Source organism: Serinus canaria, chromosome 17 (genome assembly GCF_022539315.1).
Source record: "Serinus canaria isolate serCan28SL12 chromosome 17, serCan2020, whole genome shotgun sequence".
In the NCBI taxonomy this organism is placed as follows: Eukaryota; Metazoa; Chordata; class Aves; order Passeriformes; family Fringillidae; genus Serinus; species Serinus canaria.
This window is the reverse complement of record NC_066330.1, coordinates 4,911,800-4,928,497: the sequence shown is the minus strand read 5'-3', so window position 1 is coordinate 4,928,497 and position 16,698 is coordinate 4,911,800. Positions and strand designations below refer to the sequence as shown.

General features: G+C 42.4%; 1 protein-coding gene across 2 annotated transcripts in view; it reads left to right on the top strand.

The window, feature by feature from the left end:
• Window positions 1–2,105: 2,105 nt before the first annotated feature.
• Window positions 2,106–16,698, top strand: part of GPR107 (G protein-coupled receptor 107) — a 33,235-nt gene continuing 18,642 nt past the window's right edge. The window contains exons 1-12 of one of the 2 annotated variants that reach the window (XM_009093428.4): window positions 2,106–2,258; window positions 6,965–7,090; window positions 7,852–7,902; window positions 8,116–8,204; window positions 8,856–9,022; window positions 10,746–10,780; window positions 10,986–11,042; window positions 11,827–11,937; window positions 13,284–13,417; window positions 14,150–14,225; window positions 15,179–15,252; window positions 15,805–15,922. In XM_009093428.4, the coding sequence (XP_009091676.2) occupies window positions 2,163–2,258; window positions 6,965–7,090; window positions 7,852–7,902; window positions 8,116–8,204; window positions 8,856–9,022; window positions 10,746–10,780; window positions 10,986–11,042; window positions 11,827–11,937; window positions 13,284–13,417; window positions 14,150–14,225; window positions 15,179–15,252; window positions 15,805–15,922 (1,134 nt within the window). In that variant the 5' untranslated portion in view covers window positions 2,106–2,162. Of the gene's footprint in view, window positions 2,264–6,964; window positions 7,091–7,851; window positions 7,903–8,115; window positions 8,205–8,855; window positions 9,023–10,745; window positions 10,781–10,985; window positions 11,043–11,826; window positions 11,938–13,283; window positions 13,418–14,149; window positions 14,226–15,178; window positions 15,253–15,804; window positions 15,923–16,698 lie in introns of both variants that reach the window. The other variant, XM_050980917.1, reaches the window with a different exon arrangement.

Below are 16,698 nucleotides of genomic sequence, written 5' to 3'. Positions count from 1 at the left end.
CTCAGACGAAAAAAGGCTTTGCAGGTGAACCAAATCTCAGAATTTTAGGGGAATTTCTTGACCACTCAAGCAGTCAAAGTGCTCCTGATATTTGTTATCGGCACCACAGCCTGTGCTGCAGCTGTGGTTGCAAGCAGCTGTTTCTCAGGAGTCAAAACTCCCCAGCTATCAGAGGTGGTCCATGCACAGGGATTATAATAATTATATTTTTTTTTAAAACCAAAAAAAACAAACAAGAAAAACTCCCGCAACTCCCCCACCCCCCGCCAAATTCCAAGAAAATATCTAACCGGAGTTTCCTAGAATAAATCATCCGATGTTTGTAGGTCCGTGGGGTTTTTGCAAGCTGTGTTGCAGCTCCGTGCAGTACAAGGGCTGATGCTGCCAGGACATCTAGTGGCACACATTCGAACTGCCCAGAGAAAGAACATTACTAGAAAAACAGATTTTTTTTTTTTTTTCATGCTTCCAGATATTTCCTGGTACCAATCCAGGTTTCTCTGGCTCTCGGTGAGATTTCTCTGTTTGTTTTTTCACCTAAGAATATACAAGGAGGAAATGAAATTGTGAGAAAAAATGTACAGGAACATCTGAATCATTTCTCTAAATAAAGATGGGACATACTACACAATCTTGATAAAATAAAGGTCAAGGCCATTGATTTTTCTCTCTCTTTTCACCCTCACTTGCCTGGTCCATTCCAGTTCTTTATCTGTCTCTAGACAACTTGTACAGTGTTAACTCCACACACTGAAAGGGAAAATCAGAATATCTGAGTTTTGGGAGCTGAAAGCACAAGGCTCCTCACTGAAAAATTAGATTTATTGACATTGATAGCTTCCCATTGCATAGTCTTCCAGTTTTTTTTTCTTTAGCAATGGGCCAACCAAAAATCCATTTTAATTGCCCCTATTAATGTTCACTCTGCTTCTTCTGTTACTCTAATTTTGAGCAACAACTCATGGAAACCAGGCCCAATCTTCTTTTTGTTTTATTTGTAAATGTGGCTACAACTACTAGTTTAAATAGGTGCAAAATATTTTAAATAGGTGCAAAACTAACCCTGTAAAGCGGCAGAAATCCCTTTGTTTGTTACATATTTTTCTGGCCATATTCAAAACCAATACTTTAACCCCGGCTTTAAATAGAAAAGCAATTTTCCTGTTGTTTGGACTACCTGATGTTCAGACGTCTGCTGTTGCCATAGCTCCCAGGAAGAAGCTGGAACTTGCTGGTAGATCCACGGCTGAGCTGGAAACAACCACTTCACCCCTCCCTGTAAACAACCATCCCACATCTCCCTGTGGACGATGCTGCAGGGCTGAGGTAGGAAGAGCTTCAATCTTTTTTGGGTTTTTTTTTTTTTTTTTTTGGTGTCACCCCACAAAGGCTGGGCTGAGGGAGGCTCAGGGGGTTTCTTTTGGCCAGTGTCCCCCCCCTGAGCCCCACGGCCATGGGGGGACCCAGCACCCAGGGGGGACCCCTGTGCCAAGGGGGTCCCAGGGCTGGGGAGGGACCCAGCACAGAGCCTGGGGGCTGCCGTGGCCCTCACTGAGGGGATGATCCAGCCTGGGGGCATCGTGGGGAGCAGCCTGTGGGCAGGGGTAACCCAGCAGAGCCCAGCAGGGCCTCAGGGGGAGAGAAAAAGGCGGGAAGAGCCTTCCCCATGGGGAAAGGCTGAGGGAGATGGGGGTGCTCAGCCTGGAGAAGGTTGTGTAGGGACCTAACAGCACCTGCCAGGATCTGAAGGGGCTACAGAAGCCGGAGAGGGACTCTTCGGCAGGGGCTGTAGTGACAGGGCAAGTGGGAGTGGGTTCAAACTGAAAGAGGGGAAAATTCAGGCTGAGCATTGGGAGGAAATTCTTCCCTGGGAGGGCGGTGCGGCTTTGGCACAGGTCACTCAGAGAAGGCGAGGCTGCTCCCCAGGAAGCATTCCCGGCCGGGTTGGATGGGTTTTGGGGCACCCTGGTGCAGCGGGAGGTGTCCCTGCCCGGGCAGGGGGTGGCACTGACTGAGCCCTCAGCTCCCCCCATCCCCAACCCCTCCATGACTCCCTGACAGGACCCGGCCCCGCCCACCGCGGTCACGTGACGCGCCCCGCCCGACACGTGACTCGCCTGACCCGGAAGTGGCGCGCGGGGGACGCTGACGCTGGAACAAAGATGGCGGCCCGCGGCGCTGGGGCCGTGGTGGGGCTGCTGCTGCTGCTGCTCCGCGCGGGCCCGGCCCGCGCCCGCGTCCATCACCTCACCCTCAAAGTAAGGTCTGCGCCGCCCCCGGCCCCGCTGGCTCGGCCCCCGGGTGCCCTGAGGGGAGCGGTGAGGCCGGCCCGGCCCCGCGCATCTCCCGCGGGCCGAGATTGGTCTCCCCACGTCTCTCTCTTCGTTCTGCTGCGTGCCCCGAACCTTGTTTCTCTTCGCTTCTCTCTGAGCTCTCCCCCTGCGCCTCAGCGCGCCCGGGCCCCGCCTTGTTCTGCTTTTGCCGTTATCCTCCCGCTCCCTCTGCCCGCGTCCCCCAAGTCCCGTCCCGCTTTTTCTGGCCGCCTGTTTGAGTCGCGGGTAAAGCGTGTGAGGGGCCCCAAAGCCGCAGTACGTGAGGGTGCAGCTGCTTCACGTTCCGTTAAAAGCGATGTGATAAGAGAGGGCCGAACGTGGGCTGAGGGAGAGCTTTCTGAAAGTGGGTTTTGGTTGGGTTTCCTTTCTGCAGTGCTCTGGTCGCTCCAAAGGGTGTTTTGCCGCAGCTGCTGTGCCCTAACCGAGCCATTGGTAGAGGCTGAGGAAACTGATGCTGGCAGCTTTCTGTTTTGGTTCCATGGACTGCTGGGTGTGCTGTGAAGGAGCAATGTGTTAGGCTGTGACTATATTTGAGAAGAACTCGTTGTTCAGGGTTGTTGATGGGGAGTGCTGGAGGTCAGGGTGAAGGTGTGCTCTGCCTGTTGTGCTGTGCCTGAGCCACTGCACAGCTGTGGGACAGAGGGGCTGTGGGACAGAGGGACTTTGCACTGGGGTGGTCCCTCTTAAGGCTTCTGTTGAGCTCATGGACAGGTCTGTTAGTTTTCAGCACTTAAATTTTGTTTTGGGTGTCAACAACATGCAGTATTCTGCCAGTAGAAGCATTAGAAGAAGCATTAAATTGGTAAATGATTGGGTCCTGCATTGCTGTGCTGTTGTAGGAGTTCAGGGAGAATCCAGGACTTTGCAGCCTTTGGGATACAATGACTGCTGGAGATGTTCATGTCTTACTTGTGGGAAATTCTCCAGATTATGTGGTTGTTTAAAGTGCAACCACATGAATATTGTTGTACTGCAGGACAAGTAAACTTTTTCCTGTAGCAGTCAGTTAGGAGGCTTGTGCTGGTTGCAGCATTGTTTTGAGGAATTTGTGATAAACGGTTGAGCACTGAAGGATTTCTCCTGGGGTAATTGGAAAACTTCCCAACTTGCCTGAAGCAAATATTCTTATGGGCTTTAGTCCCTATTGGGCATTGCCTGGATCAATTGCTGAATCCTGTTTGGTTTTTTTTTCCTCTCAGATTGGGGTCTGGGTTTGGTGTCCAGGTGTTTTGTGCAAGTTGCAGCACAAACTTGCTGTGAGAAGTAGCAGTGAGTTAATGCCTCTGCCCACCTGCTTTATAAACAGCTTTATTGTTGAACAGTCTCTCCCTTCCTCCTTCATCCCCTGCTTTACAGCCTTTATGTAAACATCAGACTCCAACAACTGAGTCTTTTCACAATGAAAGCTCCTGTCTGGTGTTCTTGCCAGTGGCTCCTGCTTTGCTTGCAAGTGTGCATTGACACTGAGCCAAGCTAAAGGCCACAGTTTTGTGGGAGTGTTTGATATTAAATTTCCTCAAGCAAGCTGTTATTCCCTAATTCAGAATAGCTTCATTCTTGTATCTTTGTAATTACTGTGCCAATGTGAAGCTTTTTTGTTGTCAGAAAAACAAGCCACAATCTGAGCAGTTTCCAGTTCTAAAAATAAAATGATATCTTTATAAAAGTGTACAAAATAAGGGTGTTTTTTTGCAGTAGAGAAATGATTTCCTTGAATTTTGCTTTTAGACTGACCTTGCCAGAGAAACTCCTCCTTAGCAGCAATTGCTGTCAGCTTCATTAGTTTCATGAGATATGTTAAAAAAACCAGAACACCTCAACTAACAAAACCTACCTCTACAAAAAAAAAAAAAACAAAAAACAAAACAAACCAAAAAAACCAAACAAAAAAAACCCCAAACAAACAAACAAACAAAAAAAACCCTACAAAAATTGGAAGTTATAAAAGACCAACAGAAACAATTTTCAGAGGATTCCAGAAATAGCTGCGGTTGAAATGTTTCCCTTGGACCAAAAACAAAGCCTTTGTCAGACATGGAATTGTAGAGAAGATGCTAGTTTTCAATGGTTGCCTGTGGCCTTTTAATGTTGGTAGGTTTCAGACTTCAATAGCTCAGGCTGAAAATACCTCACAATAATTCACTCAGTCTTAGACAAATTATAAGCCTTCCTGTTAGTCTCACACCAATAAGAAGATTCTTTCCAGGTAAGGGTCACCAGTCTCTAGTGGAACTTTCACTGCACTGACAGTGTCATCCCAGTTAGGTTTAGGCTAAAATGGTGGAGAATATTTTTCTGCACATTCTGAGCTACAAAATCGTGGATTCCACTCCCTGTAACCTCACTGAAATATTGCAGGATCACTTTTGATCCTACAGGAGTGGAAGAACTGGGGAGGATTTTTATGGAAACAAGCTTGAGAACTTTGGGTGTTGGTTTGACTGTAAGCTGTTAGTGATGAGTCCCAGATCATCTCTTCTCAGTAGGGCAGGCTTAATTTTAAATGCCTCCTATGTAAATTAAATTAACGTGTGTATTAACAACTTGGATGCTGAAGTATTCACTTGTATGGGTTCACACCTTTGTTGTAAACTTAAATATTTCTGAAGTCAGTAGTTGGGTGATTATAAATAAAAGCTGGATTCTTTCAACCCCATTAGTAAGCCAATGTCTTTAGGCTGTCAATATGTGGAGCAATAGATGCTCTTGCTGTTGCTTGGTGGCAACTGGTGACAGTGTGTGGGGGGGGGATCATGTAAAGCTGAAGGATTTGTGAACTAAATCTGTAAACTCTAAGCATTCAAAGCTGAGATAAAGCCAGGGAGGAAAGTGGTGTGTGTTGTATATTAATTATCTGCTGGTGGTGGGGAGCATATCAGTAAACTAGCAGAGTAAATCACTTCAGCTGAGCTGGGGAGCTCTTGCAAGTGCTCTGAATTGAGCAGCTGCCTCTGGCCCTGTTTGCAAGGTACAAAACCTTGTGTCTGGATGGCACCATGTCCCCCTCTTCTTCTCTGTCCATTTGTGGTTTAATACATCTGATGTGCCCTGTAAAGAGCCAGGATGGATTTTCTGTACTGGCTGGGAGGTTTCATGGAGTGCAGTGTTAGAGGAACCAGGTGGGCTCCTGCTTCAAGCACGTTCCATGACCCAGAACCCCCAGACAGCAGAGCTCCAAAACTCCGTTAAACACAGCATCTGCTGCAAGCCCTGTGGCACTTTACTGTTTTTTCCTCTTCTGAGCATCAAGGGAACCATCTGGTTATTTGCCAGGTTAACTTGATTCTATTAGGGTGATCTAATTACAGCTGGATTACAGGTTAGCTGTGTCAGGATGAGTGTCCTGCTATTACAGTGAGGGATGTTTATGAGTCAGGAACGTTTTGTGCAGAGGCGTCAAAATCAATACTTGGCTAGAGGGAGGGAAAGAACTTTTTGTACTTGCACAGTTCATAGCTCAGTCTTCCAGGGCTGTTTCCAGAACAGTGTGCCTTTAGCAGCTGACTTCTCTTTTTAGATAATTCTGCAATCTGATTATCTTTTCCTAGAAGAAGCAGGAGGAAGAAACATATTTTAGTTTTGTTTTTTTTTATTGCCAACTTGTCAAATGTTTAAAATTCCATTTTAAATTTGATTTTTGATTTCAAATGTTTTAGATTCCATTTTAAATTTGCTTTTTGATTTCTGTTGCCTTGTTTCTGCTTTTCTTCCAATTAATGACCCAGTAGATTTGAGGGACCAGCTGCAGACGTTGGATGTGACCTTTTGTCATCTGATGTGGCAGCTGTGTGTGATGTCAGCTACTTTTCATGAGAGATCCTTCATGGCCTCCTTATTAAAAAAAAAAAAAAAATTAAAGCTCACTGTACTTGAACCTTTATAAGCTGAGCAGGGCATGAGAAGAGATCATGATATGGTTTCCTGAGAGGAAGGACATTATTCTTCAGCTAAACTGGGAGCAGAGGAAGGAATTCAATTTTTCCTGCTAAGGAAACTAACCCAAATAATTCTGGTTTTGGTATTTATTCTCTTTTTATTTATTTTATGCCAAAAATAATTTGGAGGTGTGGGACTATATATAAAACTTAATTTTCTCACATAGTTTTCCAGTGAATTAATGTTTGCCTGTCCAAACACTGACCCTGCCTAACACAGATGATCTGAGGTGGTGACAATGCACTTGCTAAACACTTGGCCAAACCCCAACTCTCGGTTAGCTAAGATCCCCAAAGTCTATTTCCTCTGCAGCCTGTTGCAATGACAGCAGCCACAATTCAAACAAAAGCTGTCTTGATATGTCTGCAGTCACTCTGGGGGATTTTGCTGTATGCTGTTTAATCAGTGATGCTAGATGTTTAAATTCTTCTTAAATTCTTGCATATTTCCTAGTAGCATGGCAAGTCAGTAAGCAGAAATATGTCTTTTTAAAGTTCTTGCTGTTCAGGTTATTGGAAAAGTTGGTCCATTCCAGTGAAATAGTTGGTTACATTGGAAGGTATCCTAAAGAAATTTGCTATTTGCATAATTAGATATTTGCATGAATATTCAAGTATCAGTCACTCGCCCTGCTTTCCCTTTGCTGCAGTAGATGACTCTGCATGTGTTTGTAAACTTGCTTTCCTTTCTAACAGGATGATGTGAGGCAGAAAGTGCACCTGAATACCTTTGGTTTCTTCAAGGATGGTTTCATGAGAGTGAATGTCAGCAACCTTTCCCTGAATCCAGAACCAAGCCCTGATGACATGGACAGTTTATCAGTGAGTTCCTTCCTATGAAGCCTCCTGTGAAATTACTCCCCACTTGTCTGAGGTGTCAAATCCAAGCTCATGATGCTTGGATTTGTTGGCTTTGCTTCCCAACATGAGCCAATGATGAGGATCTGTGTATTGAGATTTATCCCTGAGCACTCTCCATTCTGCTGTAAGGATAAACCTTTAACTTGTTGGATCCTCTGCTGCACTCCATGCACACATCTCTAACTTACATGGAACATCAATTTCCTAACAGTCCTCTGATGAGTTTTTTCACACTGTGTCATGTTACATTGCAATTCAGCTTGTGATTATTGTGTCAGTAGGTTTCCAGAAGTGACAGTTCTGGACAGTTCTTATTTTTAATAGAACTCTAATATTACATGTTACATAGCACATTCTATTAGGGGTTTTAATAGAGTTTAGATAACATTCCTGAGTTCTTCCTCTGCTGCACAGTTTCACTTCTTCATTATAAAAGTATTAAATGTTTTTGTCAAGCAAAAACGTGTGAAATAATACTGAAATAAGTTAAAATGCTCAGAGACAGAATTTAATTTGGGTTTGAATAATGATTGGGGTTTTTTTTCTTGGTGGATATGGATGAGTTTGTTACATTTGAATGTATTTTTCTGCCTGATTTGGTGATGAGAAAATATCTGAATTTCACTTTAAATGTAAGTTAACTTGTTTAGAAAGCAGTATTTTTGACTCTTTCAGTAGTGGTTTGGCTTTAATTTGACAGATTCATCTCAATTGTCTCCTAGGTGGGGTTCAGCTTGGATCGAACAAGGAATGATGGTTTCTCCACTTACCTGGTAAGAGTAATGGAAGTGAGCTTGCTTTTCCCTTAGAAAAGATGGGACATCTGCCTGACTCTGGGGATGGCTGGAAGAAATAAAACCAAAGATGGGGGGACTTTAGACATGGGCAGGATGGATTTACATCTTGCTGGACTGAGAATGGTAACCTCTATTTGGAGGGGAGCATGTCCAGAGGGCACTTCAGAGGTGTTTTGTTCATGTTACCAGGATGAAGAAGTGGATTATTGTATCTTGAAGAAGACTCCAGAGCCAGATGTCTCTGTTGTAATTTTACTTCTGGACATCCGACGTGATGTGTGAGTAAAGAGTGTACAAGACATTTTAAAGTTACTTCTTCAGTTGAAGATAATTTTGCACTTAGGGGCTTGGAAAGTTTCTGTGCATGTAGGTTGTTTTTTTTAAGGGGTTACCTGACAGTTGGGAGGAGGAGAGTGTAAAATTAAAACATCTCCAGTATAAAATGGTCCAAAAATTCTTCCTGCATATTGGAGGGATAAAGGGACAGCAGGCAAAAACAACCTACCTTAATTGTGCTGAATGAGCTTTGATGTCTTGAGTCACTTTTGCACTCAAGATGGAATTTTATTGTTTGTATAGAATTACCTTTTTTTATGGAAGTACCTTCAAGTCTGCATTGCTTCCTTTTGCAAGAGTTCATGTGTGGTAACATGGTTTCTAGTGAGACTCTGCTTACCAAAGCTGAAGAAATTTAATTTTCTTCGTCTACTCTCGTATTTCATGTAGAGGTAGAGTGTGACTTTTCCCACACTGATCAATTCTGCTGTGAGTCATGATCTGGTTCTTGCCTGTTCTTTGTGGTACAAAAAACAAGACAAGACAAGTTGATTTTCTTTTATTGGGTATATGGCTGTGACAGCCTCTTTAAAAATGTTGGTTTACTTTAATTTTTATGTTTATTATGTAATAAAACCTCTTTGTTTCTTTAGTGTGAAAGTACGGTTCTCTTCAGAAGCTGCTTCTTTGTTACCTAAAATTGTATTTGTGTCTGAGGAAAATGGTACTGCCTTAAATACCAAGCTGCTGAAAACTTCTGAACTGAGCAGTGATTCTGATAAAAATGCTCCAAAGACCAGTGAAAATACAGATGACAAAGGTAAGCCAGCTAAACCTGACCTGTGTGTGCTCTCACTACTGATTCCTCATTGCTGTGCCTCCAGCACTGAGCTGTAGTCACATTCTGGGGTCCCCTGGGACAAGAACTTAATGTACATCCTGTGTAAGCCTGTGCACAGAGCTGCTTATGGGGCTGGAGTCTCCTGCTCAGTGATTTGTGTTCACCAGTCCTGTTGATCCATCAGAGAGGCAATGAGTGTTGGAGACCTTCAGTGCCTCTGAGGAGGGGTTAACAACTTGGTTGTCTTTTGTCTGGCAAAAAGAAGGCTAAAGGGGCAATTTTATGGCCACCAACAACTAGTTGAAGGAAGGTTAGGAGGACAATGATTTCAAGCAATTTTTAGTAGTGGTACACAATGTCTGTTTCTCTTTATTAAGTCTTGGATGTCTCAGATGGGATGTTAAGACAGAAAGTAAGTAAAAAAAATATCTTTCCTAAATAGGTATTCCAGTATTGTAGCAGACCATTTGTGCAATCTGATCTCCATATTTTGTGGTTTTAAATGCTTAACAAAGTAAAACCAAGGCCAGCATGATACAGTTGACACCAGGTGTGCTTTGAGTCAGAAGTTGGATTTGTCTTCAGGAGTCCTTTCCAGCCAAAATTTGTAGGAGTCTGTGTCTGTCTAAAGAGTTGAACTCGTATCACTTAGAAACTATGGGGAGGGAGGAGTAATTGTCCCAGTAATCTTTCTAGGAGTCACAAGCCTTTGTCTGGCTTCGAGACCAGCAGACAAAATAATTTTATAATCTCAGCTCTAATGGGATTAGCTCATGTTATCCCTTCCTGGCAGAGTTTAGACTTCAGATCAGACTGCTGAGCAGTCTGAGCTGGAGTAGTCTGAGTCTGTCTTGGCCTGTCACATTCACCAGCTTTGATACCATTCAAAGCTTGGACAGCTGTTGGTAAGAAGTCAAGAACCAAGGGTGGATGGCACTGGAGGGAATGGGTCTGACAGCTATAGTTTTGCTTTCTCTGGTGTAAAAAGTGTAGCATGATTGTGGACAGTGCACTGAGGTGTGGGAGCCAAAAGCAAAGCTCAAGTCTTGAACTTTTGCTTCCTGGTAGAAAGGCATGACCTAATGTTTGAAAAGCTTCTTATAGGAGTAGAGTCAAACTGTGAACTTGGCATGCTGCTCTACTGAAGGCTCCTGTCACCTTAAGTTCAGAGGAAATGCTCACCTGGCAGGTCACCTATGCTTTTGTGTTTTGTTTGTTTGTACTTTTACTGGGAGCATAGTGGAAAGCTGTGAATTTATTCCCTCCTCATATGGAAATTAGGATTTCCATATGTTTGTCAGGCCATGTATTAATGCTCAGATTGAGATTTGTCAGTGAGATTAACAGTACTCAGTCATAACATAAAAAGTCAGAGCTCTAGCTTGCATCTGGTTTAGGTCACCTGCCTCTGGTCACTCTCACCAGAGAGGTTGGAAAGATTTCTGGGGTAGACTTTTGTAGGAGGTATAAGAGTAGGGAATCCTATCCTGGCATTTGAGGATGCATTCAGAATGAATGCTGGCTGTGGGAAGAGTCCTCTGAGAGTAAGGAGAGACTGGGAAAGCATCTCTGTCAATGATTAGCTGGGGAACTGCCACGCAGGCAAGTGTAGGAAGGTGTGAGTAAGATATTGACAACGTGGTGGTTTCTGAGGATGTCTAAATGTAAACACTAAACGTACCATTAATACTTTTATCTCTAGATAAGAAGTCCAAACGAAGTACAACATCCTCCCAGGTAAGAAACTATCTGGAGCTCTCTTTCACAAAGACCCTGAGGGGATATTCCAGTAGAATCATAGCAGAAAAGTGGAGAGTATTTGCTATTGCTCTCAGCCTCCACTGTAAATATACAGAATGCAAATTTTATTGTCTGGTTGATGTAGCCAAATGTTTTAGTTACCTGCTTAAGAAAATCTAAAGGTCTCTTTCCTTTTTCCCAGAGCATGGTAGAACAAGAACATCCTGTACGCCATGTCCAAGGAATGTTTTCGTTTCAGGTAGGGTGTCTGCCAGTGTCTAAACTCAGTTCCTTCACTGTCCTACTTTGGAAAAGTGAAAGTCTAGGATATAGATGTCTTTCTGATAGCAGGAGTCTGCCTGAAAATTTACTGAGCTAAGCATCAGTGATGGAAATCTTTCTTTATAAGTTGTGAGAGCTGCTTTTAAATTGGCTTTGTTGTGATGCTGTTCTAAATATCATAGTCTATGAGCCTCAACATATTAAAGTTTACTATGATAGTAGTGCAGATTGCTGATAACAAATAGCTGTGACCTGACTGCTGACTCAAGGGGAAGATCCTCTGTATGAAGCCAGATAATGCTTTGTTTGAACACCCTGGTTCACTTGTGATGGTTGGTTACTACAAACACATTTGAAATTCTGTTATCTGACACAGATCCCATTTCCAGAGCTATCACAATTTGCATAGTTGGGGGAGGAACAGAAAAGCTGCAGGGCAGGTATAATAAAAATTTTATGCTTTACCATGTCAAATGTATTACATTTGTGGTCATCTTTTCTCTGTGGTGACCCAAGTTAAGCACTGACACTTAACAGACTTGGATTCCCAGAGTGCATAATCCTAGATAGGTGCAGTGATTTTGCATCTGGAGTTCTGTTGAAACTTCCAGATGTGCTGCTATCCTCAGAACAGTCTGCTCAAGGGAACTGACTGACCTCAAATGACTGACTTCTTTCATGCTTCAGTAGAGATGACATCCTACCAGGGCAACCCTGTTGTGAATGAGAAGAATGCTGACTTCTCTATTCCTTCTTTTCAGTTCTTTTTTAACATCAGCTCGGATAAACAAGAAGGTCTCTACAGCCTGTATTTCCATAAGTGTGTTGGCAAGAAAGGGCCAGCTAATGATCAGTTGCTGTTTAGTCTTGATGTGAGTATGGCTTCTAAAGGATAATTAACTTGTTAGCTTAGACTGCAACATCCACCTTCCAGCTCCAGCTTGTAACCAAGCACACGCTGCACATGAGTGCACATATGGGGTGGGACATGATTCAGAGTTGTGTGCCAGTCTCTGCAATGGCATTTCTGAAAGAAGTGACTACTGTAAAAATAATTAAAATACTGTTTTTGCAGAAATGCCTGAAAATCTGAAGGCTGAATGTGGGCTGGGTTCAGTCTACACAGTTGTGACCTGATGCTGTAATGAGATGGGAGCTGCATCAGCTGCTTGTGTTTTGCTGCACTCAAAAGTCACTTTTCTCTTTACGTGATTGCAGATATTAAGGCTGTTGCTGCAATGTAAATTGTTGGTATTTAAATTCAGTGTTTTTGCTTTTTCTGGCCTAATTAAAGATGTGTTTTTATGGTGTTAGATACACATCCTAAAGGCGATGTGTTGTAGCAAATGCTTCATCTCTTTTGATGTACAGGGTTTGTTCCTATGTGGTTTTAGTTGTTATCAGAGCTTGGGCTTTCCCTTTTTACCCTTTCCTGTGCTCATGCTGGTGTATAATGAGCTGGTCTGGTATGAATCCTCTCACTGACTGAGGTACCTCAGCAACATCAATCCTTGAACCACTTTTTATGTGTTTCTGTTAATGCTTTTGCAAGGGAACATGGAGGTGATAAAACTTAGCAGCCCTTACTTGACTCAGACTACTTCAGAGCTGCTTCTGAAGTGATAGGTTTAGAAGACCAGCTTTTCTGAATTGTTGTGTGGGTCACTTTGACCCACTGAAGAAATTGGAAAGAGAACAAAATGTGGATGATTGATCTGCTGGGGTGTACTTAGAGATGCAGGACAGCTTCGGTGCTTCAGACCAGATTCAATGCATGATTTTATTGAAGTCCTAGCACATATGACTAAGCCACTTAAGGGTATAAATAGAATGCTAAATAATGCTTCTGTTTTCTCAGTCACAGGAAAATAGGATGGCAGCCCATTGTAGATATTGTTTCTGAATCAAAGGTGGGCAAATTGTGACGTTTTCTAGAGAGAACAACTATTCTTTGGGAAAATTACCTTTCTGAATTATGTTTCATAACTGAAGCATTGTTTTCCAAGGGGATTATTCTGGTGGGAATAGTTTTGCAAAATGTTTTGAGATTCTTAAGGATGAAGAGTAGGTTTTGGTTTTTTTTCTCTGAGACTCATAAGTCACCCCTTCAGAAAAGCTCATATTAAATGAGTGAATTTGATTGCAAAATGTAATTGTTAACTCAGTGCTTTAATGATTTTTTTTCCAACTGTACACATAACACACCTTTAATATTCAGATAGATGTTACGGAAAAGAATCCTGAAAGCTACCTCTCAGCAGGTGAAATCCCACTGCCAAAACTTTACATTTCCATGGCTCTCTTCTTTTTCCTGTCTGGGACTGTATGGATCCACATACTTCGTAAACGTAGGTGAGTTCAGTGCCTGTGGCAAGTAGGGACCTACCTTGTTTGGTTTTTTATTTTTCATTCCTCTTCTTATAATGCCCAATTCACAGTCAGATTTGATCACCTCAAACTCCCAATCTGGCTCAGGTTTGTATGCTTAATACACATAGTTTATATTTGAAAACTGTCAGTCAGTATTGTTGCAGACTGTCTTTCTAAAATTCCCAAATCTTATGTTGAAATTTCTTCAGCTACATATTCTTCAGTGTTGAAATTTCTTCAGTGTACATATTGTGGCAAAATAAACCCCCAGGAAGTTCCTGTAGTTGATGTCAAAAGGAGAAGACTTTGAAAATAAATAGCAAGAAAAAATTCATCACTTTACTTCATTTGGGAAATGGCAAATTGTGACAGTAGAGAGCCTTAAATATCTTGATTGTGGTTTGAATTATGTTTAGCAAATTTTCTAACAATTAAGATATGTATATTTCTATATATATGTGGGATATTCTTATTAGTTAATAATTTCAATTATCCCAAGCAGTAAAAATCAGGGGTTTAGAACATGAAGTTGAAATATGGCTCAGGATGTGGCAGAAACTTGGACTGCAGTATTAAGGGGAATCTTTTTATACTGATGGTCAGCTCAGCCTGGAATCTGACACTTAGAGATTTTAAAGTAATATCCTTGGAAACTGAAACTTTTACTGCTGGCTTTTAAGTAATGCTCTTCCTTCTCTTTTTTTTTCTTTCCAGAAATGATGTCTTTAAGATCCACTGGCTCATGGCAGCCCTTCCTTTCACCAAATCATTGTCCTTAGTCTTCCACGCGGTGCGTACAGCATCTCTGCCTGAAGTTGTTCAGCTAGGAAGTAAAAACATGGAACCCAGGACATGCTGTTAGGGAAATCTGCTTTGGAGAGAGCACAGTGGGAGGGAGAACTGGTCTCAATAATGAAACATTAGAACTGAACTGCAGCTCTTTAGTGGAAGTGTTTGTTTTCATCAGCAAATTCTGACTTTAAATACAGTTGAGATCATGGCCTGAAGTGTTGAAGCAGCAAGGGTTGGGGGTTGAGTGAATTCCACAAATTTTAATGTTTTGGCTATCTGCAGTGGGCCTGAAAGCTTGGGCTGTGCTGCTGCTTCAGCTCCAGGACTTGCATTAAATATGAATAAATGAAAACCTTGTTTGTTAAATTCAAAGGCAAGGAGGTATTATGGTATATGGCAACAGACTTCACCTTATCAGCTCTGAGACTTTCCATAGATAATGTCTCTGTTGAATTGTATTGACTTTCCACTGGAAATATATCTCATGAACAAAGGTAATGGCAAGCATTTAATCCTTCAGTGTTTGTGCCAGCCATGATGTTATACCTGCTACAAATGTTTTTGGAGTCTAATGTAAAGTGAATCTGGCTTCCAGTGAAACTGAAACTAGCAAGCCTCTAGTCACGTAAAGCAACTAAACCTGAAAGGAATGAAAAAATAGGTTCCAACTGCAGTTGTTTCACTGTAGTTAAGCAGGGGAGTTGTGTGGGAAGGATGTAGATTGTACAAGATACATCCACTAGCACTTAGGAAATAGAGCAAATGGAAATGATCTCATTGTTGCTAAACAAAAGTAGAATGTGTTGGGAGGAAGTGCTCTCTGAATGTGACAGAGCTGGATTTGTACACACTGACTGGAAAGTGAAAGTGGCAGTGGATGTGGAGCAGACTTGTTTTTAGAGGGTGGGGTGTCAAAAGCAGCTTGTAAAGTGCTGTATTTTCTGCTTCCAGATCGACTATCACTACATCTCTTCTCAGGGATTCCCCATCGAGGGCTGGGCTGTTGTTTATTACATCACTCACCTGTAAGTATGTCAGAAGATAGATTCAAATTGCCACTGGGGCTGTCTCCCTCCTGTACAGAGTGGGAAATCTTTGTTCTCATGCAGACCACAGTACCAAAGACTCAGCAATCAGCCCTGTGTGAAGTGGAAAGCTCCACTTACAGAGGGCAGCTGCAGAGAATTGGCACTTCTGTGGGTGGAGGAGTAAAAGGATAACAAATGCTTTACTTTCCTTTGTTCACACTAATATTCAAGTATCTCATTTGCTCCTGGTGTGAATGGTAAGTGGATACAGCTGTCAGTATTTGCTGCTGTTCACAATGGTGAATGGATGATTCCCCCAGGAAAAGATTGCATATATTGTGAATGAAGCCTAATATTGCTCTGTGATACAGAGTTGTAGCAAGTACATCTGCTCCAGTATTGTGGGATGGATAAGTGCTTGCTAAAATTATGGATAGGGAAGCATTTGTTTGGGTTTGTGGCTTTATTGGCAGTGGGAGAAACTTGGGCAGAAGAGGAAGTGTGATAAAATAAAATAGTCTCTTACTGAGATGTCTGTTTCTCTTCCAGACTGAAGGGAGCTCTTCTGTTCATCACTATTGCCCTCATTGGCACAGGCTGGGCTTTCATTAAACACATCCTGTCAGATAAAGACAAAAAAATTTTCATGATTGTCATCCCACTTCAGGTGAGGACTGAGGTGTGCTAATACTTCCTGTCTTGTGGGAGAGCTACTTGTCCAAACTGGAAAAGGCTGTGAAAGCTTCCCACAGTAGCATGTAGTTCTTGCTTGTATGAGCCTATTGGCTATTTCCTCCAGAAGACACTGTAGTTCTCCCAGTTTTTCTCCCATATTGAGCTTGAGATAATAATGATCAAACAGTTTCAGCAAATGAAAACTGGCTGTAAGGAGTGGGACAAACCTTGGGCTGGAAATTCAGTGCTGAATAAGTAGAGGAATTGAATTAAAGTTGCCACTGCTGAAATGTTTGCTGAATGTCTTAGTGAAATAAAAAATGTGAAAAACAAGACTTGTAGGTCTGTTGGGTCTAAGGGAAACATTCCCAGTGGTTCAGAGTGCTCAGTGCTGGTCTTCTGCTTGAGGAACTGAAGTACATAGGAGAACAGCACTTTGGTTTGTTGTTTTATGTAGAAGAGATTTTCTGCCTTTCCAGATGCAAACCCTTAGCAGAAGTAAATATAATTAGTGTTTGAGACTCTTACAGAGCTCAGGTGTGGAGTACAAAAGATGGTCAATGACCAGTCTGAATTACTGGCTTAATTTAGAATTATGTATTTTCATTATTGGCTGTACGTGCCACACAGTCCTGTATCTGTGTATCAAAAGTAAATTTTGCTGCTTTTTATCTCAACTGATGCAGTAGATTAAGCACAGTATATAACAAAAGAACTACTTTCTGGATGTCAGCAGGAATAAGCTCCCATCAGTTTTATTTCTGTAAA